At 40.9% G+C, this 27,314-nt stretch overlaps 1 protein-coding gene across 1 annotated transcript; it reads right to left on the bottom strand.

Moving 5' to 3' along the window:
• Positions 1-1,661: 1,661 nt before the first annotated feature.
• LOC117270961 (dihydropyrimidinase-related protein 5-like) lies at positions 1,662-27,314 on the bottom strand. Its single transcript, XM_033649001.2, has 14 exons — positions 27,181-27,314; positions 16,144-16,258; positions 14,550-14,699; positions 8,880-9,038; positions 7,716-7,895; positions 7,399-7,467; positions 6,254-6,298; positions 6,091-6,166; positions 5,833-5,989; positions 5,592-5,733; positions 5,371-5,513; positions 5,066-5,273; positions 4,195-4,372; positions 1,662-4,112 (listed from the first exon to the last, which is right to left on the bottom strand). Exons 2-14 carry the CDS (start codon positions 16,240-16,242, stop codon positions 4,027-4,029), a joined length of 1,692 nt encoding a protein of 563 aa, XP_033504892.1. The 5' UTR covers positions 16,243-16,258; positions 27,181-27,314; the 3' UTR covers positions 1,662-4,026.

Below are 27,314 nucleotides of genomic sequence, written 5' to 3'. Positions count from 1 at the left end.
ATTTTTAGAGACTGAACAGCAAAACGGATAATTTTAGAGCATTTCGAGACAAAAATCTTAGAGCAGGTGTTCTCAAAGTTTCATATCACTGAGTGCCATTTTAGCTTGCCAGCATTTTATTGAGGGCCATGCAGGGAAAGTGCACACACTATGACCTTTTTATGACTTACATCATGACTTTTATGACAATTTTTAAGGCTTACTTACACTTATTAACAGTGATATCTCTTACATAACACTCATATTCTAGTGTTCCACCTTTTAATACATTTGAAAGTCACGGAGACAGAAAAGTGTCTGACACTGATTGTATGTATCCACAGCAGTTGAGTAACAGCCTCTGCTGCAACATGATTTGGACAAACCACAGGCAGAGCTGCTATACACTGTAATATTAGGACAAGTAGTAATAATAATGTTAGTTTAATAATAGTAGAATAAGCAATTATTTTTTTATAGATGCTACTGACTTTTTTACAAAAAAAAGATTGGGATGATGTGTTGGCCTTTTTGAGAGCATACATAGCAAATGGCACCAATTTTAATTTGATGAGAGTTCATCTTTTAACACAGGCTTATTTCAAAGGTGACAGTCTCTCGTGAGGGCCCATTCTCCGCCCAACACATTACTGGAGAGCCCACTCTCTCTACGGGCCCCTGCACCTCATGGGTCCCAGTGCATCTGCACCGCCTACACTGTCCATGTTTACGCCCCTGCTGCCTAGGATCTTTAAGTGAAGTAGAAGCCTATACTACTGGGTAGATGAGTTTTATATATGTAAAAAGTAAACTAGTAACTAAGAGTCACATAAATGTAGTTTGCCGTCCAGTGTGATCCAAGCCTGCTATATATTTTATGGCAGGTCATCCTGGGTGCAGCCTGATTACATCAAACTAAATGAAGCTATCAATTGCTTCATCCAGCTAGCACTGAGATTTCCTACAAGGAAGTGAGTTTGTCCGATGGGTTTAAAAAGGATTTTGGTAAGAATCTGTACAGGTTTGCATGGTCTAATATGTAAGATAGACATTTAGACAACTCAAACTTAAGTATATTTTTTGTATGTGACACATAATAAATGGTTTCTTCCTTCATTGTCTGGTCACAATTTTTGTTTTCATGCAATCTGTAAGATTTTTATTGCTTGTAGTTTGTAATAGATTTTATATTATTATATTGCCTTTTTCGAGTGTAACTTTAAACTGATCAGTTGCTTAATTGTGTAGGATTTAGCAGCACATATTAGCAGAAACAATAATAATATTAATAACTATGTTTTCATTTATTTATAATCACCTCAAAATAAGAATCATTGTGTTTTTGTTACCTTAAAATATGCAGTTTATATTTACATATGGAGCTGGTCCTCCACCCTTCACTGAAGAAGCCCAGAATGGACAAATCAAACACTGACTTTAAACAGAGCCATTTGTGTTTTCGTGTCAGCCACATTAGTTCTCCCACACACCTGACACACGGGAGAAGTTTCAATTGGGTGCAATCTGCAACCTCACCACTAGATGGCACTAAATGCTACACTGCACCTTTAATTTTTGGCTAAATTGTACTTTTTTTCTTTTTTATAAATAGTACAACTGTGACCACAAATCTTTTGAGGCATTTCAGTAAAAACCATTGACACACAGGAAGAATCAAGATGTATTTTTTCTCACTTTATTCTTTTGCTGTTATTCGTGGTAAGAAACAAGCAGCCACTTACAGATTCAACAGGTTCACTGTCCAACACAACAAGAATCTACAAACACACACAGCCACTGACCAGTCACAGTGCCTTCAAAACAACAAAACCATCCAACGATAAAACAATGTTGTTGTTGGTAAGAGTAAAAAACAGCACCAGTTGTTGTGAGCCTGTGGGGAGAGTTCACCCCTCCTCCGCCTCTGTGTGGTGCTCTTCATGCATGGGTGTGGCATGGGTGATTCACATTGGCACATTTATTCTTTCAACTAAAAAAACAGAACAAACATACTAAATATATAGTTCACAGACGAGAAGACGTGTTCATGTATAAATATAATACTGATAGGCAGGAATGAGACATCGTCAGGAGGTGAGAGGATCAGTGGGGTTTCCTTTAGCCTGTGCAGCTCAATCGTCCTGCTCTGTGGAGACTCACTGCTCTGATACCAATCCCTTTTATTTTCCCACAAACAGGAAGCTCACTTTCAAGATATGGCCCACGAGATGCTACTGAAAATCAACAACATAACATAACTTCTCTTGGTTACTTACTTGGCCTTCTGTTGACATTCTGTGGCCTCATTTATCACTTGTGCATACGGACAGTTTTGTACACTAAATACTCGTTTCCACACAGAGACTCTGTTTTATCAGATTCTTTTTGTGCTTGATGACATGCGAACATTTAAAACCACTAATGTTCATGAGTGTGTAATAAGCCCCTGGTGGGAGACAAGTGTAGTCACAGATAAACCACTTGTCAAATTAGATGTCCTACGATTTGACAATTTATACTCAGGATTATCGTTCTTTTCAGATGAGTTTCATTTAAATCAAACAGCATTCTTGTTCTTAAAGAAAGCCACTTGTTTAAACCTCTCTGTCTCTGCTGTTTGTCCATTTCTCTCGAAGTTGCTACTTTTTCCACATGAAATAGTCCTTACAATAGTCATTAAAGCTGCATTGATGGCGACTTGATGAATCAAAGTCCAATATTCACTCTCCTTCTAACTGTTTTGGTCTCCACCAGCTTCTGCGCTAAAATGCTTCAGAGAGCTGTTAGCGATGTTTTATCACTTTTTCTTTATGTTTTCTTATGCCTTTTTACGCTGAATTGTAGAGTTTCTTTTGTACACATTTTGATAAATGAGGCCTCCTGGTGTTTTTAGCAGCTCCTGTTTTCACTCAGAAAGCTCTAAGTGATCTCCTCAGCGAAAGAGAAGGCACTGCATTAAACTTCATTGATGAAAATCACGCAAGCATATTACGATCTGTATTATCAGCAGCAGTAACAGAAAGCATTTTCCTCTTGTTGTCCCCACTTTGATCTTTAAATCACATACTCTTCATCATTGCTTTAAGAAACTGACTTCTCTTCAGTCTTCTAGCACTTTGCAAGGTCTACAGACGCCACATTTTCATGACAGATTACACTGAGCTGTTGTGGGATCAATACTGGCCCACAAGTTTTAAACTTCTGTGACTCAGTCTATAGACCCTGCTGCGTTGCAGGTGAGGCAGGATGTTTTTTTGGGATATGTGAGTGTTGTTTCAGGCAGTGAAAACAAAAGGATGGATAGGGTCGAGTCGGACTCTATTTAGAGAGTGTAGCTGTAAAATCACACAGTGTTTGAAGCAGTTGGATTTCATCACCACACAGCACAGTTCACCCATTGGAAATAAAAACACTGTCTGGGGAACCCACGGTGCAGCAGGAAGCCGAGCGAAGTGGGTGATTAATCACAAACAGAATCCACACACATCTTCATATGAGTCTAAAGCTATGGTGTCTACAGTGTACTGTATGTTTGTGTGTGTGTGTGTGTGTGTGTGCGTGTGTGTGTGTGTGTGTGTGAGACGGGGGTATAATAGATATTTCACTGAATCCAGTTTCACTATTTTCAAATAATTCAGTCGACATCACTTCGGTTCAAACCATTAAAAACTGTACTGGTTTTGATCTTTCACAGTTTAGTTTGCGATTCTTTACGGGATACAAGCAGGGTGAGGATGAGCAGACTTTGTCAATGTTAGTATGATCAGCTTGAATTTGGCAAAACATTTTTAATTCATAGATAGCCCTTCACTCTCACATAATTAATCAGGTCAGTCTCTCCAATTAAAACACAAATTAGATTTGTAAAAGTCACTTTGGCAGATCACTGATCATCAGTTAAGTCTTCACCAATCACAGACGAGTGCTTCAATTTATTTTCCTCTCTTAACTTTAAATCCTGTGATTGAAAATCAGTGCAGTTTTCCTGGTTGCGCAGATTTATACAAAACAAGTAGACTTGGACGGATGAAGCTCCGGCAGCAGCGATTACCAGATACCACTGGAGCGTCCGCCGGGAGGAGCCAGAATCCGGGCTGAGGACCTCTTCGGGATGTGGTCATCGACCTGAGACCCTTAGAGAAAAACATAACAACATCATCACAGTTATGAAGGTTTTTACCAAACAACCACAATGTTAGTTTTATTTCAGCCTACCTGAGAGGCTAAAGGACGACTCATGGAGGTCTCGAACTCCCTGGTGCGCCCGAGGACAGGGTTTGTTGCCCGCCTCTCCGTCTATGGGGCCCAGCCCGAGCTCCTTCTTCATGGTGTTTACCACCTTGGCCACGTCACCAGAGTAGGGATCCCTGTCGACCCCTTTATAAGTCTGAGTCTGAAACAGAGAGATAGGAGGTGAGAGGTTGAGAGTAAATACAGTATAGACACATACACAGATACAGGCTTAGATTTAAAATGAGCAAACCAGCTAAACCCGACCCCAGATATTCTGTACGTGCGCTCCCAGATGTTGTTGCATCTCTGTTGCAAGACAAACTTAGACATCTAACAGTGAGCACAGCTAAGAAAAGGTAAAAACAAGAAAACTACAGCATGTACAATCTGAATTTCACAATTATATACAGATGAATTATTCATAAGTAACAAGCCCTGAGTATAAAAACATGGAGTGAGACAAAGCTGACATTCTGGGATATATAAATAACTTGATTCCCAGCACAGAAAGTATCAAAAAGCACTTCACATTCATTAGCAGTCTAAAGCATCCAGTGAAGCTAAGACAGAGCAGAAGCCCTGCAGTGGCTGTGTGGAAGAGGTTTTTGCAGACAGCAGCAGCAGCAGCAGCAGCTGTAAAACAGTGTCAGCGCGCAGAGAGAGCAGGAGCATTAAATCCTTTATACAGACTGTCAAATCAGTGCAGTTAGACACAGCATGACGGGTGTGTTTGCAGGAGTTTGGCTGTCAGCTGACGCAGCAAAGCATGACATGAACCCTGGTGTCAGAACTGCTTAACTTTTTGAGGAACTTGTCTTTATAATGTAATCAGAGTGATAGAAAGTGAGCACACCTTTTCCCTCTGCACCATCTTCTTGTAGAGGTAGTCAGGGAAGGTGCGCTGAGGGTAGAACTTTCCGGATCCTTCGGCACACATGAACACGCCGTTCTCACACACCAAACGTCCTCGGCTGATGGTGACCAGGGGCACACCGTGGCAGCGCAATCCCTCGTACAGGTTGAAGTCCCCTCCCTGCACCTGAGTGCCCACAGAGATCGTCCTGCACAAACAGAAGAGCTGTCAATACCAGTGTGTTTGTTCTGCACTACATTAAGCCATAGCGACACATCTACTGTGTTGGTGGTACAACTGCGTACCTTGTTGCGTCTGGGTCCCAGACCACCACATCAGCATCAGCGCCGGGGATGATGCGACCCTTGCGTGGGTACAGGTTGTAGATCTTCGCGGCGTTAGAGCTCGTCACTGCCACAAAACGGTTCTCATCCATTTTTCCTGTAACCTGCATTGAAAACATGTAACAGGGTTCCAACATATTTGACCAATGAATTTTCAAAACAGTGTGTGTGTGTGTACGTACCACTCCCCTCTCCCAAATGACACTCATCCTGTCCTGGACTCCAGCTACTCCATGAGGGATCTTTGTGAAGTCCTCCTTGCCCAAAGCTCTCTGCTTGATGGTAAACGGACGGTGCTCTGATGCCACGACACTCAGAGTGTCACTAGAAAAAAAAAAAAAAAAAACAGGATGTGCATGTCATTGACCTCCTACAGTCAGTACCGTATTTTATGGACACATTTTTATCAGTCTGCACACATACCTTCCCAGTAGGCCCATGAGGTAGTTGGGGGTGTTGGGGTCGAGGCGGAGAGGAGGGACGATGACATGGGCAGCGGCGTGAGCCCAGTCCTGGTGGTAATACTGCATCCCATTCAGCACGGCATGAGCTACTGTGGTCTCTGCGTGGACCACCTTACCTGCAGAGACAGAAAGAAGAGTGGTTTGTCACAAGAAGATCGTCTGCTTCATATCATCACCACTGTCACAGTTTTCATGCTAGTATTTTTAGTCAGCTCACCTTGAATCTTAGCAGCAGCAATCATGTCTCCAGCAGCCATACTGGATACATTCACCAGGTAGATCGGGCAGTGAGCCTGAAATCACAAGTGGATTCATTAGTTTAATCTGTGACATACAGACACCTGCACACACAGGATATTGAGATCTGGTTTTGTGTTTACCCTGTTGGCGATGGTGACGGCTCTGTGAGTAGCCTCAGACTCCAGCTGTAGAAAATAAGACAGAGAATGTTCATAAGCACTCAATTTATATTTAAGAGCTTTTCATGAACTTCTGTCTACAATATGTGGGTGGTCAAGGTCAGAATACATTCACATACATTTCACTTTAGACCAATTAGTCAGGAAAGCTGGATCTTTGTGTTTCACCTTTTAAATTACTTCAGCATGGTTGAGTTCTTTCTTTTACACAACCTGTTCAAGGTGGTAATGTTGTGCCTTAATTCCACCTCACTGTTCTGTACAGAAGGTACCAACACTGAATGGGGAGACAGAGCTATTCCGCCCCTAAGCCAGCAGTGGAGGTAGCAACGGCGCCAAATTGACATATACAAGGGACAATTGGTAAGACGGGACAAGTGCGACATGTGCAACCTAGCAAACAATGTGACCCACCACTGAGAGATTTTAAAAGCACTAAGTAGTAGTTAGCAGCTAGCTCAAAACAGATGAAAAGCAACTGAAAAAAAAAGGTCTGCAAGTTGGGGAGAGGTCCAGGAGCTCCTTACCCTCTGAGCAAAGAACAAGATCAACCACCATATAACAGGGATGTAAATTGCTGTTGCCATGTTATGCCATTGTTATTGCTAAGAAAGTGCTGCCCGACACGTATGTTATGTGACATAAAATGCTGACGGTATTGTGTTAGAGGTCATGTCTGTCATGCCTCTCTTGCTTCCAGAATGTCAGTATGCTAACTAAAATCACACACTGGGATGGCATTATGCTTGCATTGTTTGGTTCTTTGTAAAAAGAGCTGTCCAATCATGGGATCTCTATGTAAAAATGGCGATATCATCTCCATCCAGCCAGTCACTGTTTTTAAATGCCAAATTGAGCCACAGAAATCATCATTCCTACAGGTTTTGTCAAACTCTGGCTTCCAATTTCCCTTTCTAATATTCATAGTGATGAAAACATAGCAACAGCAATACCCTTACATTTATGTTTTATTATTAACATTTCAAGCAAAGGGAAAAAAAGACAGAAAATCCAAACTGCTTTAAATTCACTTAACTTCTCTGGCAATGCAATACTGTAATGAAAAATAACTGAGCGACAAGAAATACCCTCTGTAGTAAATTTACCTCCTCTGGTCGACTGATCTCAATACCCTCTGGTCCACTGATGCCCAAATCCAGAGCCTCTTTGGCACCCTAGCAACACACACACACATTCAGTTTAATTCAGAAACTGTTTCTTACACATACAGATGACCACAGCTTCTGTAATTTTTCTACATTAAGTGGCCAAAATAGCTTGTGTATATCATTTCAGGCATAAAAATATTTTTCACAATGAATGAACTTTTATGACAGACATAAAAAGTCATTTTGGCTGTGCTGAACATCTCTTATTAAAAGTAAAACATGGAGGAATATGTGATTGGTTATCTGATGTGCACCTCTGCCACCAGCTCTCCATTCTCAGCATGGACGCGAGCGATGGCTCCGATGTCCTTACAGGTCTGCAGCGTCTGGTAGAGCTCTGAGTCCCTCAGCATCATCATGTCTTTGTAGGCCATGAACATCTGGAAAGAGTTAACGCCATGCTCCCTCACCAGGGTCTCCATCTCGCTGCGCACCTGATCACAGGACAAAGGTCAGAGGTCAAGGAGACAGTTGTGGTTTGTATTGGCAAAGGCAGACAGTGAAGAGCATCAGCCAGTGTTAATGTAATGCAGGGAGACTGTGTGTATTAGTGTGTGAGTTAGTGTGTGTGTGTTTGTTATATGGGGCATGAAATGAGCTTGGAGAGCAGCCAGAGTGAGATCACATTGCAGTCATTCACCACATAGAAATGTATTTAATTCACTCAAAATGCATTCACAGAAACTATATGGTGTTAAGCAAATAAAATACTTAAACTACACTGCAGTGAAAGGAGTCATCAAAATTCATATAAAGTGTTAATAAAGAGTTAATAATCAATTTATATTATTTAAGTGTAAGTTATTATAAACACTGCTTATGTATAAGAGATAGTAACACATCATTGAGTCACTGTAAACTGAATATCTCTGGGTTTTTATCGAACAAATGAGACACAAAACATCATTTAGAGGCACTGGAAATTCGAAATGGACATTTTAAAATATTTCCTGACCTTTAATTTACATAATAATTGATCGGTTAGTTGCCAATAACACTTATTTGAAACCCTAGTTGCCATTACATCATAGTATTACAAGGATGTTGTTAACAGATAAGTTCAGACAATCTAGAGTTAAACATTTTAATATATGTAATAAGATGCGGCATAAAGTCAGCAGATGATACAACACAGATATTAAAGCCAAAGGCTAAATGAGACACGTTGACTCATAGAATCTGCCTAATGTGCCCACTGAGCATGTGTGTTAACCTAGTTCATGTAAGGTTTAATCTAGGTCATTACACATTTCACCCATAAATGAAAATGGTTTGGCTGATTTATTATTCATTCAGCGAGGAGAAAAGCTCGAGGAGTAAAACATACAAAGAAAGATATCTGTTTAGAAACGACAAAGATATGAGTGTTTTATGGCTGTGCACTGCATCTCACATGTTGCCCTCTCTGTGGGTCTTACCTTTGGCCCCCACCAAGTCACCCCGACATGCAGAGCGTAGTCACAGCAGGCCTTAGCGTCAGCCAGGGCTCGGCAATTCTCGTAGGCATCCAGCAGGGAGCAGTGTTGTTCAGGCAGGACCAGAGCCATCACCATGGTGGTACCACCCATCAGAGCTGCCTGGGTGAGGTAAAGGGGGGTGAGGAGAGGTGAGGAAGGAAGGAGGGAGACAGAAAATGGGAGGCAGAGGAAGAGAAGAGAGAGATTGATTAGAGGACAGAACAATGGTTCCAGTGTAAAGCACATAGACACTGTTTGTCCTGGTAACAATGAGCAATAGTCCTTCCTTATGGACTGTTTTCTCTTCATCATAAAGTCTATTTGTTACAAGTTGTGTAAACTGATTTTTTCAAACACGGATGATGCACAAACACTGACTTGGCTGTTCAAAATGTTCAAAACATTGAGTTAGTTTAAGCTTGTAGCATTTCTTTTCATTATTCTGATTCTCTGTGTACAATTAAAAAAATATATTGATGTTTGATGCATAGCAGTGTACTGTGATCCTATATGGAAATCCTATATGGAAAAAACAGTTTCCATTTATCTGCATACATCTTAAGTCTTAACTCATCTAAATTTCTCATATTGCTCTCTAGAGCCCTATTCACACAAGACTAGCATCACCTGAGGATCTCTGGTCATTTGTAATAATTGCAGAAGTCGTGTGTGATCTTAATCCTGTGTAAATCTGCTATGTCCATAATTGTGCAAGTAAAAATTTGACAGCAAATAGCCTACCATATCAGCCTACCATATTTTGCAAAACATAGGTCATGGGACAATATTAATCGTGTGTGAACTGGCATGTCTGTGAGTTGGGGTTATTTTTAGGTGTTTTGTTTCTCCGCACCTCTTTTCTGCCTCTATCCCAAACAAAAATTATGGAGGCTGCGTTGGCAATTATAAATGAAGGTTTGACAGCATTTTGGGTGCAGGGGGCTCATTTTGCATGGAGACCAATTTGCTGAAAGAGAAAACTCAAATCAAGAAAAGTGAAATCTCAAAAGATAATAAAATGGACGACGTGACAATGTGTGGCAGCACCAGTTTGTTTGATCCGCATTTTGAAAAAAAAGAAAGAAAAGAAATAAAGGACATTTACACTGTGCGTCATCATTCGTGGTGCTGTGTAATGTTTCTGTCTTGTGTAGAGTGGAGTTACGATCTTGTGTGCATCATATGCAAGGATAAATTTGGGTAAAAAACAGACTTTGCTTATCCCGTGCAAATGCTCCACACGAAACACAGAGATATGAGAAGGTCATTTCTAAACCACATGAGATCCCCTGGTACTACTCATCCTGTGCGAACAGGGCTTATGAAAAGATATGTGATTCTTGTACCTTCTGTTCAGTCTGCATCTGTTTTAAAATCAACACAGCTGATAATGAGGAAAGAGGTTTGTTTTCTCATTATATTTCCTGTATCAAGAAATTATATTCCATTTCACTGCATCCAGTTAATGTTGTTCATTTGCTCCCTTTAGAGAAACCGCTCCGTGCTTCAGGTTTACAAATACCATACAAAATGAGATCAGGAGAAGAAAACGTTAGTAAAGCGCACCTAAGGAGAGCATTTGCAAGAACTTCAAAAGTCTCCTTCTTAGGAAAGCCAAAAATAATCTGTAATACTTCTGAACCTGACGCCTGTTTTTCACACTCTAAGACAAACCAAAAAATATGAGAGGGAGGAGAAGAGGATGTGAAAGGGACTGATGAAGGCAGGGAGAAAGTTAGAGAGGACAAGATATAGAAAAGAATGAGAGGAAGGATGGAGGACTCATGAAGTGAAGGGAGTGGTCTGCAGTGACTCGCATGAGTCGGCTGAATGGTAAATGCACTTTTGTGTAGCCATGACAACAGATACTGCTCAGCCATGCCTGTCACATGTCCCCACCCTCCTCCTCCTCTTCCTCCTCCACGTCCTCCATCCAGAATTACACTGACAGTCGCCCATTCAATATCCTCTAACAGAGTCTAACAGGAATATTGCTCTGAGGTGTGATGTGAAAAACTGTTCATAAAACAGGAAATGAACAGAGAAAAGTACAAACATTGCTTTTGTAATGTGCCCTGCTCCTGAAGACTTTTGTCAATTCATTTTAAGCTCATATCATAAAAAAGCAAAACAAAATGGCTTACATTTTATATTATTTCTACGACATACCCTAAATGAAATGCTCCTAAATTTGAACACAGCCCTGGTTTAAGTGTCAGCATGGAGTTGTTCTTCCATGCTCCAGACGTGTTGCAGACACAGACAGGTTCTTTTGAATGACAGCTCCACCAGCCAACGAGCTATCAGGTTTCCGTAGTAACCAGTCTGAATCATCTGCAGCGTCAGCATCAGAGGTCTCTGCATACGTGTGTGCATTAAGAGTGTTATTGATCACTGTCACTATCAGTGTGTGTGTGTGTCTATGTGTGTGTGTGTGTGTGTGTGTGTGTGTGTGTGTGTGTGTGCGTCTATGTGTGTGTGTGTGTGTGTGTGTCGGAGATCAGGGGACGTGGACACAGCTGGGGATTTGGGGATTTATAGTGTCTGTCTGCACGGCCTTAATTAAAATTTACTGCCAGTGCACTTCTCAAAAAAGAGGGATTGCGTGAGCAGAGAAAGAGAAAGAAACAGCATAGCAGAACAGAAGAGCTCAAGGGAGATAAAAATGTGTTTTTGCATCCTTGTGAAGCCATGTATATATTTTTATTACTAAATATTATAGTGGAGTATTTTCATAAATGTGAGGGCTGCAGAGGCCAGTAGCAGACTTTTCTCTGCCAAGCTGAAATAAAGAAACTGTCTGCAGGATTAAATATCTTTCATCCTGCCCTGTTTCCTTTTTTTTAGACTGACTCTGGAACTACAGTCACCGAATAAACATCCAAATTTAGACTGTTCTACTTTACAAATGTGCTAAAGAGATCAAACAAATACCTAATCATCAGTGACAGGCAGGTCGTACTACGTAATCAGCTGGTATTGTTCTGACGAAACTATTTGTAACTGGTGTTGCTGAGCAGAATAAAACCATTATGCGGTGTAGAAACCAGGCCAGGCTAGATGTCTATCATGCAGTTTTTAGACATTTCAATAAAGATGACAGAAACAGATTAATTGATGTATTTTGATGGACCATAATGTAAGAAAACACACACATTTCAATCCATATGGTGTAGCTGATTCTGTTATACATCCTGTTATAACACACCATCATCTCATTGACTTAGTTGAGATGATGGCTCCCCCTTTGGTTTCTTAAACATGTTCCTGATCATTGACATTACAGCCAAAGTGGATGGTGACACATAAACCCCAAACATTGTTTTATCATGAATCCCCTCCTCTATTAAAGACCCCCGACCCCTACTGTGAAGATAATCCCCTGAAAAGAAAGTGAAACAGACAGAGAGAAGGGGGGACATGACTGATCTGAGGGGATGAGAGGATCTCTGTATGTTGGACTCTGGGAGTGCATATCAGTGTCAGACAGATTACTACTGCAGCTCTCTGATCAGCCTCTATCAGCACCTCTCATACTTCACTTTACTGCTGAACACCTTTCATCCCCTCCTCCTCCTCCTCCTCCTCCTCCTCCTCCTCGCCCTCATCTCCCTCTCCTGCCTGCAGAGACATTAAACGGCATGCTGGGAGAGACACAGAGCTGATCTGCCATTTTAGCAGAATATTTGTCCTTCATGAGCAAATCTGATCTGATCCATGGCATAAAATCTGAAATTCTATTTTTTTCACTATGATTGATCAGTACTGCACTTTAAAGACCCTAAGAAAACCTAAGTACAGAGTGTGTGCAGTACACTGTATTCTGTAGGTAGTTAATAGTACAAATAAAGTGTTGGAGGTTTCAGGTTTTAAAGGTGGTTAAAAAAAACACTGATCATTTTCGCTTGCAAAGCCCCAAAAATGTATACCTTTAATAATTCCTGTGGCAACTCAACTAAAACTCTCATCAAGTTTCATCTTCCTGTCTGGTAGGAGATTTGTGAAATTATTAAAGGTCTCTATACTTATAAACACCGTGCAAATACTGAGTTAAAACCAGCCTAAATATTGTTTGTGGGTTTTAGGTGTACAAATAAGAAATTTAATATATTTCAGCATGCAGCAGATGCTTTATCAAACTCTTACATTGAATAAAACATGTATTCTTTTCCTGACTAATGTATTTGATAGTGTGTTTATCTGAGTGAGATCTGTTAAAGTTAAGTGTACACACAATACAGCTCAATATCTGGACACAAAACCTTAATACAAGGTGCACAACTGCAAATATAAACAGCTCTGCATCTACACTGCATGTTCTCCACCAGTCATCCAATTCAGAGCTCAGAGGGGAGTAATGGGTGACACAGGAGGGGGTGAGGCAGAGGAAACAGCAGGGAAGAGAGGAGAGGAGGAAGGACGGAAAGTGTGAGAGGGAGCAAACTGTTACAAAACGGTGGGAGGGAGGGAAGAGGATGCGGAGAGAAAAAGTTTTGGGGTTCATCACAATTGCACATGAGCCGTTGCCGCAGCAACGCAGTCACCATAGAGACCACACAATACTGCTATGTTCATGCGTGCACGCACACACACACACACACACACACACTTGCCCCCTCTGATTTCCACATTAAGAGTGGGGGTTAGTTGTCATGGTAGCGGGGTCAGTGGGTAGGGGTTGATATTTGGGGGGGGGGGGGGGTTGTTGCCGGGGTAAAGCTGGCATATGGACGATTCAATCCCCCCAAATTCCTCTCACTGCACTTCAGTTGGCATTCCATCAGAGTCAGACCTCATTTCATGAAGATACAGCACTGCAAAAATCCTGCAGGTAATATTGTTTACCACAAAATCTTACATACGCAAATTTAATGGCTCTACTTGCAGGGCTGCAATAGTACTGAACAGAATGAAAGCAAACATGCAAACTGTGGCTGCGTGGATGGAACTAAAAGGACTTTCAGAAGTGTTTGGCCAAACTACTGTTCAAAAATCTAAATCCCAATTTAAATCACAAGAGCTGCAATTCTTATCTCTTGTACCTTGCATGTACAAAAACTGCGACATCTTCATATATCCAGTGGTTGCCCATGACTTTAACCCCCCAGTGATAAAAATATCTCAACAACAACAAAAACAGCCCACAACATCCTTCAGCACGTACTGCTACAGGCAACAATTACACTCCCTCTTCAGAATTTTTAAGTCTCCTAATTATTAAATCATCCACTCTGCTCTGAGTCTCAGTGGAAAACATGCTGAGCATCCATAGGAAATGAACTAATAAACCCAGTGCGACTGAACAGCTGTGTGCGTGGAAAATGAGAAGGATTCAAACAGAAACTAGTGACAGCTGTTTGCTTCCTATAGGCCGAGTGTGACAACACATGTGGTCATTAGTTTTGATGAACGTATGAAGCTGAACACAGGGTGAGGACCAGCCTGTAGACAGGACAAGAGAGTGAGAGCATGTCTGTGTGTGACAGCTGTCTCTGCTTTCTAAATGTGTTTAATCACAGGCATGATGACAGGCCTAGTCCTAACACAGTCCTGTATGTGTGTGTTCTATGTGTGTGTGTGTGTGTGTGTGTGTGTGTGTGTGTGTGTGCGTGTGTGTGTGTCTGTGTGTACCTTGGTCCCACTGTAGAAGTCATCCTGAATGCTGGCGTTCATAAAAGTCTGCTGCAGATGCACGCTGGTGTCTATTCCGCCCGGCAACACCAGCTTTCCAGAGGCGTCAATCACCTTAGCCCCACCTGGTATCATCAGTTCCTTTCCAACCTGCCAGAGAGAGCACAGGTTATACAAATTATGTAGTCCATTAAATTGTGAACAGAGACTGAGTGGGATTATTAAAGAGGACCCATCAAAGGCTCTTTGATTAAGACAGGTTTTACATGGCATATTATACCACGGCCACAGAGACAACATTCAGCTTTAATTTTTCTTTGGAGCAAATGTTAGCATGCTAACAGATTGTGAGCATGGTAAACATTCTAAACGTCAGCACTGCTACTGTGAGGATGTAAGCATCATAGACTATACATAACCAATGGATGTAACCACCGTGACCTCACCCGTTGGTTTGTGGACTCCCATTTTGAAGCCTCGAGTTTGGCAATTTAAGTGACCAGATTTGAACGAGAGGGTGGAGCTGTGGAAGGGGCAAGGGGTGGATCGGACTCATAGACTGAAGTGACGCCTTGCAGATAGCCTGTCACTCAAAGCGGACTGCCCTTACTTATGCAATTAGCTTAAAGCCCTGTTTTGCCCTTGTACCACTTCACAGAGCTGCTAACATGACTGGAGACTCGAACCCTTGTATCAGGTGACCACAACACCTAAATTCACTACCTTTTTTAAATTAATTTCTAACTCTAATATTACTCATTTCAGCTGTTAATAGGCTCCTCCTCCATGCTTGAGTGGAAGTATCATGGAGCTGGAAGAGAAACATGACTCTCCTTTGTATTGTAGTGCTCTTAACCTTCAACTTAGACATTTTTTTTTAAATATCTGGACACCTTGTCGTGTATTCTCACCTACACAATGCCCAGCAAATCAGAATAAACAATCTTATTCACGTGTTTTTCTTAAGTTCTTCCAATACTGCTGGCATCTTATGCATCCTGGAATCGCCGCGTTCTTTATAGCAGCTTGAGGGTTGTTTCCCTGAGCATGGTAATATATAGAATTTTCTTAAAATCATTCTTAAAACCTTCTTAAAAGTAACATTTCAGTTACAGTATAATTCAAAACTGAGGAACCATTTTAAACATAACATAATGGATCAGGATCCTCTCAACAATACAGTTGATGGAAATAAGCATTAACACAGTCTATGAAAAAGCTCATGTGCTGCCATGGCAGTGGAGAGTTTCAGTAGGAGTACAGCTAAGCTTTCCAGGTTTCTGAGTCAAATGCATCCTCTTCACGTGAACTGATGCTTATTTCCATGACAACATTCTGTGGGCTAATTATAGCCTTCACTATCATCATGTGGGGCCACTGAGTTCAGTGAGCAGTTCATTCTCCTCATACTGTATTATTGTGAAATGAGTCACACTAACAGCTGGGGATACACCGGACAGTGAGTGTGTGGGTCACAGTGAGTGTGTGTGTGTGTTGGTGCATGAAAGGCAGAAATGTGTAAAGAGAAATTAAGGATGCAGTGTGTAACATGTGCGATAGAGTAAAAATGCATTTGTATGTAAATGTGGTCTACCTGCTGAATGATGCCGTTCTCAATGTAGACGTCCGCTTCCTGGGTGAAGTCATCATTGACTACCTTCCCTCCTTTGATGAGGATACGCATCGACCCCATGTTGGCAGCCACAGACCTACCAGAGGAACAAAAAATGCATTTAACATCAATATTACATTACAAAGGTGTTAACAGAGTTCTGTACAGGCAGAAAATGACCAAGAAAATGTTGCTGACTGACTAATTTGTCATGTTTAGTTGCAGCCCAACTGAAATCCACCCATCTTTTCAGCTCTGAGCACTCCTTCCCCAGGCATATCCATTGTCACTGTGCCCAAATCCATTTCACTACAAAGTAAATAATATTTTGCCAAATGCTAATCATTGTATGCTCCCTCCTTCCCACTTTTGACTTCACCAAGAGTCACCTATTTGTAAGAGATGCTGCATACAAGCACAGGAAGACTGAGCTTTGAAAAACACACATGGTTTGAGCGTAGTCTAATCAAGATTACATAGGCGACAAAAGCAGTTCCAGTGGTGAAGGAGCAACGGATTTATTTGACAACATCATTCTGTGACAAAGAGGTAGAGAGGAAGTAGTTCTGACAGAGAGGGAAAGTGAAGAAATGTTTCAGGTTTCATTAAAACTACAATCAAGGAGAACACTTTTTTTGAAAAACCTGGCCATGCACCTTTAGTTAGTTGCAGGAATTCAGCCTTTACAAAGATCCTTTCTCATCGTGCTTCCCCAACACATCTAAGGCCGCTGCCAACAAGAATGCATTCAAGAGGGTAAACAGCATCCTGACTGAGTGGTGTATTGTTGCCTTAGACACTAAGTACCAAGTCTCATATGAGGCTTGTGGCAGTGAATGTGTGTCATAACCTTTGTCGCAGACATTAAAAGTTTCCACTCAAGCACAAGGGGACAGTCGTTTATAATTACCCCAGTCTTGTATTTTCTGCTGAGTTACTGTTCCAGACACATATTCAGTCTTTCTGTCTCTGGAGAGAGAAAACTTCCTCCAAGCTTTTAGTGTGTCAGCTCGGCATATGAAATATTAAGAGGTGAGCAGAGGATCTATAATTTACAAATCTATTACAGAATATAACAGATTGTCAGAGTTCTGCAAGGACTGATGGAACGCAGAGGCTTTTTAAAGTAAGCCACTTACCTCACCAGCATTATGAACTGAATGAGGAAGGGAAAAAATGTGTTTTAAATGAACTATATTTGAATGATTTTGCAGTTCTCCTACTCAAGTATGATGAAAAGGAACTTCTGTTTTTAGAGGAAACATAAAACATGGGAAACGAAAAGAGCTAAAATGATTAGTCAAACAGTAAAGTAACTATTTTATAACAACATTTTCATAATTGATGATTTGTTTCAGTCCTTTTTAGGGGAAATACCCAAAACATTTCCTTGCTATAGCTTTCCCAGTGTGAGGATTTGCTGTATTGTTTGTCTTATGTGACAGTAAACTGAATATTTTTTGGGTTTTGAAGTGTTAGTTGGACAAAATAAGCAATCTGAAGACGCCATCTGGGTCTTTAGAGAACTTTTATGGACATTTCTCACTCTTTTCTCACCTTTTATTAAACAAAAAAATAACACCAGATTAATCAATGCTGAAAATAATTGTTAGTTGCAGTCCTTTGTTCTACAAATAAAAAAATAAGGTGAATTTAATGTTCCTACAGGGCTTTTGGTTAAAAACATGGATCTAATTAACCTAATTTTAGGGATTTCTACTGTATTTTGCACAATGAGCACTTTTCAAAATGAATGCCCGGTGGTATTTGTGATCTTATCCCTGCCCCCTCCTTTACAAAAGATAATGATAACTTCTGGCAATGGTAATTTCAGGTTGTGTTAGTTACTGTACAGTACATGTCGTACTCAGTTCATGTGCTTTGGGAGATTTATATAGACCCCTTTTTCAACACTGGCTCCTAATGTTTCATTTTTAAAACACATTTTTATAATTAAAGTAATAAAGCTCAGTCTTATAGTTTGGGATTTTAAGACGATTTTGCTCTATTGTCTGCTTCTTTAAAGTGCCCTGATGTAACCAGATAAACTTGGCATATTGTATGTGACCTAAACGACAGGTTTCAGCTAAACCTGCAAATTTCTGCACCAAATAAAATCAATTCTGCCCAGTTTGTATGGCTTTTGTATTCTTATGAATATCTAGCCTGAGTGTCAGACTGAAGCTCCCAGAACCTTCAGTCTGACATGGCTTCCATTGAAGGCGATTTACAAGGGGGAGGGAATTTGATTTTTTCCCTAACCAATCAGTAGAGATCAACAACTCACCCAGAATCTGACGTCATTAGTATCCATGCCTCGGGGGTGCCGAAAACAAGCGAGCATTGCCCGTTTAAAATGTCTCCGTCGTCGTGCACGCCCAGCTGCATCGCCATTAAATCCAGTTTAGCAGCTTCCTTAATTTGATCCTCCAATAACGCGAGTAGTGGCGAAATACCTCGACAGCATCGTTAATGTGGTCTGTAGGATCTGTAGCGGTCGCCATTGTTGCTATCCTCACCAGTTACCCACCGGCGTACAGCTTGACATCAGCGTGGCGCTGATTGGCTAATCGCTAGACCTGCCCCCACCCCTGGCGTTCATTGGTCCGTCCAGCGTTTGGACGAGATAAATCGCAAATTCATTGAAGTATGCCAGACCAGAGATGCAAGCCTACTCAGTTGAGTGGGCAGGGTCTATGGTCTGGAACCAGGCTAATGAATATCCACATATTTCAAGTATACTTTAAATGAAAAGTGTATTTTTTCACATGGGTTTTACTAAGTATCAAGCAACAATATGGGTTACCTTCACATGATTATTGAAAAAAGCAGCATGAGCAAGTCTAATGGGATCAACAAACTGAGAGCTTCTTCTACAAACATCTCTCTGTGTGTGCATGTGTGTATTCTGCATGGATGGATGTATGCAATGTGTTTGATGGCAGGACACAATGGCCTCCCAGTCACACAGAATCAAACTCAAAGAGATGGAGGAGAATAGGAGAGGAAGGAGAGGAAAGAGAGGAGGGGAAGAGAACAGTGGACAGAATAATGAGGAGAGAAATTTGTACCCTGACCAGATTACACTAAAATTGGTCCAAAGAGGAGAAACTGGGTAGTAAATCACTTAAAGAAATATATTAGGTTTTGGTTTTCCTGCTGGTCAATAACTTTATAGGGAATAAAAACATACCCAAATCTTCCATGTATGGTCTAATGGCCTTTCAGTGCTCCATCCTAACTCTTTTGCTCAGTTCTAACAATATTCATTGCTCTAAACACGCTGTTTTTGAAATATATGATCATCAAAGAAGAGAATAAGAACAGTTATTCACAGGAAAAATGATCATACTATCTAGGTTTTCTCTGAGGCATATCATAAGCCTATTGTTTCAGCACTGAACAGAAATCATTTGGCACCAAGTCAGACTCCAGTCGATCTCAGAGAAGATTGAAAGAAGGGGTGAGAAAAGATAGAGAACTTAAAAAAGAGAGGCAAAGTAATAAAGATGGCCACAGAGAGAGATGAGTCCACTGATAGAGGAAGAGTAGAAGGGGATGATTGTGTATGGATGAAAGATAAAGTGATCGTGATAAACATGGTGGTGATGGAGGAGAGGGGGTGCAGTATGGAAAGCAGTGCCCTAAAGGCCTGGCAGCCACAATAAAAGACTGGTTTCCCAGGAGATGGGAACTGGAGTGCTTTCAGTGGAAGGGCCTACAGACACACACACACGCACAGACACAAACAACTGCATGTCATAGTAGTGTGGTGAAGCATACTAAAACACAAAGACTGATTTTCCAGTTAAAGCTCTTGTGATGGACGTGAAACTATTTTTCCTCCTACTTTGGATCATTTCAAATAAAATCTCTACCTGTTTGACCTTTGTAGCCTTTAAATGTAGCGCCTCCATCAGGCAAACCAGTTTAATCTAACAATTTTCATTCCTGTAGACAATAAAACCATTTTAAGTGCTGTAATGTAGTTTAAAATGTTTTTGTTGACTCGTATCACACGCTGCTGTCTGACAAGCTACTGTTTCCAACCACAGCATCCGTAGGCTGGTGTTCATGCATCGATCTGACTGCTACTGAATTACTCCCACTACCTTCTGTCATAAAGTCTATCCATTTAATCTGTGGGTTATATAAAGGCCTAAATAAGAATCACATTAATTATGTATAAATGGCTGTACACTGGCCTATTCTCAACTGAGGTGTAAATACTGCATTTGTTTGTTTGTTTATTATATTGAATGTCTACAACGTACTTAATATCTTTAAGGAAATGGAAACACTTCAGTTAATATCTAACACAACAGCTGTGAAATATTCTGCCCCCCGTTCAGTGAAAAGAAGATGCAGCTGTGCAGAAGATTAAAGGATGCAGATTTTTGACAAATGACCCACATATGAGTCTTTTAGGTGGTACTGATGCAGCAGCTGGACCTCTATCACTTGCGCAGGAAGGGAACTGTCACATTTTACAACAAATCCAATGGAAACTGACACCATACTGGCAACAAACTGGAAACAGTGGAGGGTTACAGTAAACACAATTTGCCAGTTTTATCCAATTCAGTGCTTTGCTGGCATTATGCTAAATCCTGATGTCACTGCCAGATACAAACAACATGACTAAAACCTGTTTCTGGCAAACACAAAATGACAACAAATGCTCTGAGTGACACTGATCAGTCACTTACATTTACTGGACCAATGACATGCAGTGTCTGTCTGACATGCAGAGTGATGTTTACATGAAATTCCAGCCCCTATTTCTGTTATTTACAAGCTGAAGCTGCTGTTGTCACTATTTTCCGGTCAGCTCCGTCCCGAACCCACACAGCTGACTGACTGTGAGTGGGAGCAGGAACGCTGACTAAACAGACCTCGGCACCGGACACTGGGAGCTTTGTGTGTCTGTGAGGACTGTAAGCCAAAGGAAATTAAAGTCAAGTTATATAATTGACATTCTGGACAGTGACACCTTTAACACTCACAAACACACACAGTGAGCGAGCCCTCCAGCTGCTCACAGGAAGGGAGCATTTGAATCGCAGCGCCCGTTGCATGTTAGAAACAGATTTTTTACAAAACGATGTGGGGCAACATGATGAGATGTGATAGGAGGTGACGGAGGAGACGATATAGGACATAAGGCAACAAGAGGTGCTATGATGAATGTGCCGTGATGTGAAGTGATGTGATGTGAGGTGTCACGAGGAGTGGGCCAGCTAGTTTGGGTGGGCTTGGTGTTTCACTTCAAATTTGTGATGTCATACGGTATAAAGTCTGAAGCTGCTCTGTTGACAACGAATGGTGAAAGATGTTATAGATGTCACTGAGAGCACCCAGCACAATGTCCTGAGTATATAGGAACATTTTCTTTTTCAGAGCTGTGAACACTACAATAGAATAAAACTCAACTAGACATAAAAAAGAAAAAAACACAAAATCATTCTCTCATTCATTGTCAGTGGAGCAGCTCCAGATTTTCTACTTGATGACATCACAAGATTGAGACTTCTCTGGTTTTTGGTTTTGAGAGACAGTAGCTCATATTCATAAATATAGATTAAACTTTCCTTGGCCATGGGAATAACATGTTGGAATTTGTAATTTAGGTGGTGTTCCTCTTTGATGTGGACGCTGCCTTAAACAGCTGACTTTGTCATCTGTAGTGTTTGTGTGGCCTCAATGAACTGCATCCAAAAAACTCCAACGACCAGCATGCCACAGATCTATTTTAGACTCGTGCAGTGCAGGTGTGTGTGTGTTTGTGTGTGTGTGTGTGTGTGTGTGTTCGCTTTCTGCTGTGTCATAGCGGCTAGCGGGTATGACAGACCGACAGACAGAGAGAGACACACAAAGCCAAACAGTGACACACCAGGCAGCATTTCTCACTCACCCTGCGACCAGCTGCTTCAGCACGCACATGCACACACATACGCAAACACACACAAACACACACTATAGACACACGTGCACAATCAGTTCCCACACGCACGAACATACATTATGCTGACACACAGACACACCCTGAATTTTCTCTCCATGCAGACAGTTTTTTTTAATGGAGGTGTTAATTAATAATGAATGAGGAGCAGCAGGCTGAATTAGTCCAGACTCCCAAAGTCATATCGTCACAATGTCACACGTTTTCATACCAGCATAATATACCAGAGGCACAGCCACTTCTCAGTGTCCTTTAAAAAATCTCAACGCCAGTCTTTCGGACGTAAACTGTTCTTGCATCATAAACAATATTATACAAGAAAAGAATACACAAAAACGCCCCACATCATCTATTTTTTCGTCATCTTTTTTGCCATTGTCCAATTGGATGATTTGAGAGGCGGGCTGTCTGTGGTGGTCACGACATCAAGTTTACAGTTGGTAAACAATGGAGGAGAAAGTGGTGGTAGCGGTTGCTAGAGAGCTGTACGGACCGACGATAGACAGCAGGTTGTCAAACTGCCCCCAAGTCATCATAAAATATGCCTGGAAACGTCCATCATCGAGGCGAAGCTCCTGGACCAACTGGTGGTACTCCCCGTGATCCACCCTCTTTTTTAGGGTCTCATGTACCCACACAGATCTCCGTTTCCCTGTGTCCAAGAACCTATTAGCTGACAGCCTCTCACCCTCAACCACAGCTACAGCAAGTACCCTTTGCCTCTAGGAATACTGATTACTGCCAAATAACAAAAAAATAAATAAAATAAACGGTTGATTGATTACACAGGAAGGAGGTTAGTCTGTGGTTGTCTGGCAACAATAAAAAGGCGCAAGAAGCGTTTTTTTCACTAGCTGCATTCAAATTTTAATTTTTTTTTAAAAAAGGTAGTGTGGCACGCCTTGCGTATTGCAACCTTTGTGTGACTTAGGGGACTTAGGAAGCATTTATTATTCACTACCCTGTTGGCTCGTCGGCTGATTCTCCTCAGTTGGAAACTCCCCAGTCCCCCCTCGCATTCTCGTTGGGTTCGTGAAGTGCTTTATAATTTGAAGCTCGAAAGACTCAGGTTTACACTAAAAGGCTCGGTGAAATCATTTCATGTTACTTGGGATCCTTTTCTGAATCACATACATTCTCTAGACTTTTCCTCTGAGTTGGAGGATTGATATGTGTAATTGTTTATTTACTTTTTTTTAATTTTTTATTCAATATCATTTAACCTTTAGTTCTTATTTTTTAATTTATTATTATTTTTCAATTCCTTTTGTACTTATTCATTATTTATTTATTTATTTACATTTTCATTTCTATTTTTGAACTGCTCTTTTCATCTATTTCTTTCTCTCTTATTTGGGTTTTGAGTGATTGGCCTGGCAGTGGGTTGTGGGGGTGGGTGGGAAGGGAGTTGATACTCAGATGTGACAATCAATGTTTTGTCTGTTTTTTTCTTTACCTGATGCTGTATATCACACTGTCTTGTCTAAAATGTTCAAAATGTTCTATAAATAAAGTTGGAAAAAAAAAAAAAGGAAGCATTTATTATGGCAAAAAACTCTACCAAACAATAGTCCGACACCCATTTACCAGTAACTGACTGTGATAGTCTGGTGACCTGTCCAGGGTGTACCCCGCATCTCACCCAATGTCAGCTGTGATAGGCTCCGGGCCCATAAAGATGAAGAACAGCCATATCTATTTTCAGATAAAGTCTGCATGTTTAGAAACAGTTCAGATGTGACATATTAGCTGCTGACATCCTCAGATGTCTGATTTTGAGCAAGTGCAAGCTACATGTGTGGCCTGCAAATGTATGTGTGTGTGTTCATGCATGTTGTAAGTGAGAAGAAAGGAGCAGACAGCTGCTGACTCCTGCTCAATCTGGAAAGTAATCGCCACAGGGAGGGATGGTGTGCACTGTCTGTTTGTGTGTTAAAGTTAATGTGTGTGTATGTGTGTCAATACCTTGACTGTGTGTGAGGAGAGGAGAGGTATTTAAAAAAGCCAGAACAAATGTGCATCAGACAACTTCACAACCAATTGGAGATAAGAATAGACATCTCACACACACACACACACACACACACACACACACACAGGATGAGGTTTAAAGAGTTTTAGCTGCTATTGGATGACCATGGATGAATAAGCCATTAGTGAATCACACACACATAAACAGACAATAACAACAGCGGTCACTTAACTAACTAGGCCATCACTCGGAGGATTAGGGCCGTCTCTCTATCTCTCTCACTGTGCACTCTTTTATCACGCTATCATTTTACATTTTTGTCAGAGGCAGGCAGGTCTATCATCTTTATATCAATCCATCTTTCTCTCTTCTTGCTGCTCACGCTCCTCTGTCTCAGGCAAATTTTAGCCTTATCTGTTTTGTCTGACCTTTGATCTTTCCTCTTCTACTTTGATTCAGAGAGGAATATTGTACTTTTTACTGCACTACATTTATTTGACTCGTATCCACCTCATTCCTAGCCCCTATGATATCTTGCATGAATTATGGGCACAACCTCTGGCACTAAACCTAAATTGGATTTTTCTAGTAATGGTACCCGATGCAATGCTAATCCTCTATTCTAGAGCGAATAGGAAATAAAACTTGTGGAATGCACTACCTGTTAGACCTCAGATGGGGGTAACATGATCATACCTCTGCCATCTTTGACAGCCATCTCGAAGTATTGGTTGCTCTGTTAACATATTGTTACATATATTTAACACGGCCCGAGCTAGCTTATGGTAATTATTGACTTTTTCTAAAAGATTATATATGTTTTCTTACGACTCATAAATAGATGTTAACACATTTGATGAACAATTAACCTAATTCAGTATTAATTTTGGCTCCATGTCAGGTGAATAAACATGATGTTTCCCATTCCATCCAGTTGTATTAATGACACAGTTTACACATTTTTGTAACTGCTGACTTATTAAATCAGACTTCTACTGAGTGAAACTTAACCCCAAATTTAGCAGCAAACCTCAGTAATATCAGTAGTATAAAGTAGTAGTAAAATAAATTACTTCAGGCATTCATTTTACATAATCTGAAAGAAGTACAGCAATTCAGTAACTCATTCTCAGCCTAGATGCCCAAATACGTAATTCAAGGTATGCTGCTGAGTTAATTTTTTACCCGGCAACTGGTTGTTAGTTACGTTACAGACACATATAGTGCAAAAAGTACCAGAGTGCCACAAGGACATTTTAGAACATGCTAATTTAATGGTGGTTAAATATCTGTTAAACAACAAAGTAGCTGAACCAATTACTTGACTGAAAGATTCAGTGTGTAGGGTTTAGGACATCTATTGGCAGAAATGGTATATAATATTCATAACTATGTTTTCAATATTTTATAATCACCTGAAAATAAGAATAGTTCTGTTTTCATTACCTTATAATGAGCTGTTTATACAACATACAGAGCAGATCCTCTCCTACAGAAGCCCAGAATGTACAAATTAAATACTGGCTCTAGATAGGGCCACTCACATTTCTGCATCAGCCATCGTAGTTCTCATACATGCTTAGCACGGGGAGAAGATTCAGTTCTGGAACCTCACTGCTAGATGTCATTAAATTCTACACACTGGACATATAACGATTTGTCGATAGACATTAATATACTGTTTAAGTCATTTACTAAACGTCCTGACCTCCTATTATTTGCATTATTTGCAAGGCAATCTCAGCTGACACTGGGCAAGATGTTGGGTCAGGTGTCAGCCCCACCTCTGTCACAGAGCTAACACATATAGACAGACACCATTCACACCTCTGGACAAGTAAGAGTCACAATCACAGTACTTTAACCTGCACGTCTTTGGACTGTGGGAGGAAACGAAAGCAGGCGAAGAGAGACTCAGCCATAATTTTATGTGGAGAAGATGCAGTACTCCACCCAGAAATCCTCTAGCTCACTGGATAAATGTGCTGCCCATTTACTGAATAATTATTCTTTTTACTACACCCTCTCAAATATAAGGATTGGTCTCTTTTGTGCTTCATATTGATGCAAATGCATGATGTGTTTGTATAGATCTTTTAGCATTTACAAGATTATGCAACTGATAAAACGTGATTCATTATACTGTTTATGATAATGACAGATGCAACCCTAATGGAACACAGTATGTGTAGGCAAACAGATTACGTCATGTGATTAGGATGCTGTCTAATATATTCAATTCACTGTGCTGCACTGAGGACCCCTGGAGCCCCCCTAAAGCACCCTCGAGGATCCTTAAAGCAAAGATGTGAAGGCCTCAATTCCTCCTGATCCACAAAACCAGAGCAGGTCTGCATGCACAAAAAACCCTCGGTACAAAGAAGATCAAATCACCTGTTCAGTTCACGCCACACACACATACACACTCCAGCAGTCTCGTTTGTATGCATGACGCCTCCAAACCTTCCTCTTCATCATCCTTATCATCATCACTGTGACTCAATGTATTTGGTAGAACAGAGACAAACCTATAAACGAATATGAGACTTACATAACGCCTGACACACACACACACACACACACACACACACACACACACACACACAAATTGCACACAGCCTTATTGCACTGATGGCACTCCACATACAAGCACACACACACACACACATATTTCGTCGCTGAGAGGCACATGATGCTAGCTTGCAACATTTATTAGTTTAGCTCAGAAATAGCGTCATGTAAAATTCAAACAATGTCATTTAAAATATCAATCAGTGAAGAAAAGGCTCGCATTAATTAATTCACATTCATATGTAGGGGGAGAGACACGTCATTGGATGACTGAAGATATAAATTAATACGCAGATATTAAGCTAACATTAATGTAACGTTAGCAGGTGGAAAATTAACGGTTATTAACGTTTCAATCCTGCGGTTATTAACGTCAGACGACGTATTATCAATCATTTTAACGGTCTAAATCTGAATATTAACAATTAATTCCTCCCAGTCTTGACAAACACTACTAGTTTTTATAAAATAAGCCCTGACATCATAATTTTTCTCATTATTTTTGGCTCCTTACCCTTTTTCTTCCAGATTCCCAGACCCTCCTCTACGGGAGCTTCTCACTGTTGCCCAGCACTAGCCGAGTACGCGAGGAGGACAGCTGGCACAGTGCGAGCCGCAGATGCTTCAATCAGTCCGGCAGCAGCCAAT

This window comes from Epinephelus lanceolatus, chromosome 13 (genome assembly GCF_041903045.1).
Source record: "Epinephelus lanceolatus isolate andai-2023 chromosome 13, ASM4190304v1, whole genome shotgun sequence".
Lineage (NCBI taxonomy): Eukaryota > Metazoa > Chordata > Actinopteri > Perciformes > Serranidae > Epinephelus > Epinephelus lanceolatus.
Note: the sequence above shows the minus strand (reverse complement) of the source record. Positions and strands in the feature narration are given on the sequence as shown.

What these genes read in the sequence shown, in the direction of transcription:
- LOC117270961 (XM_033649001.2), bottom strand. Translation starts at nt 16,242, where the DNA reads ATGGGGTCGATGCGTATCCTCATCAAAGGAGGGAAGGTAGTCAATGAT. An exon ending in ATGGAGAGCTGGTGGCAGAG is followed by an intron (nt 7,468 to 7,715) that starts GTGCACATCAGA and finishes GTGTGTTGCTAG; the next exon opens with GGTGCCAAAGAGGCTCTGGA. An exon ending in TGCTGCTGCTAAGATTCAAG is followed by an intron (nt 5,990 to 6,090) that starts GTGAGCTGACTA and finishes CTGTCTCTGCAG; the next exon opens with GTAAGGTGGTCCACGCAGAG.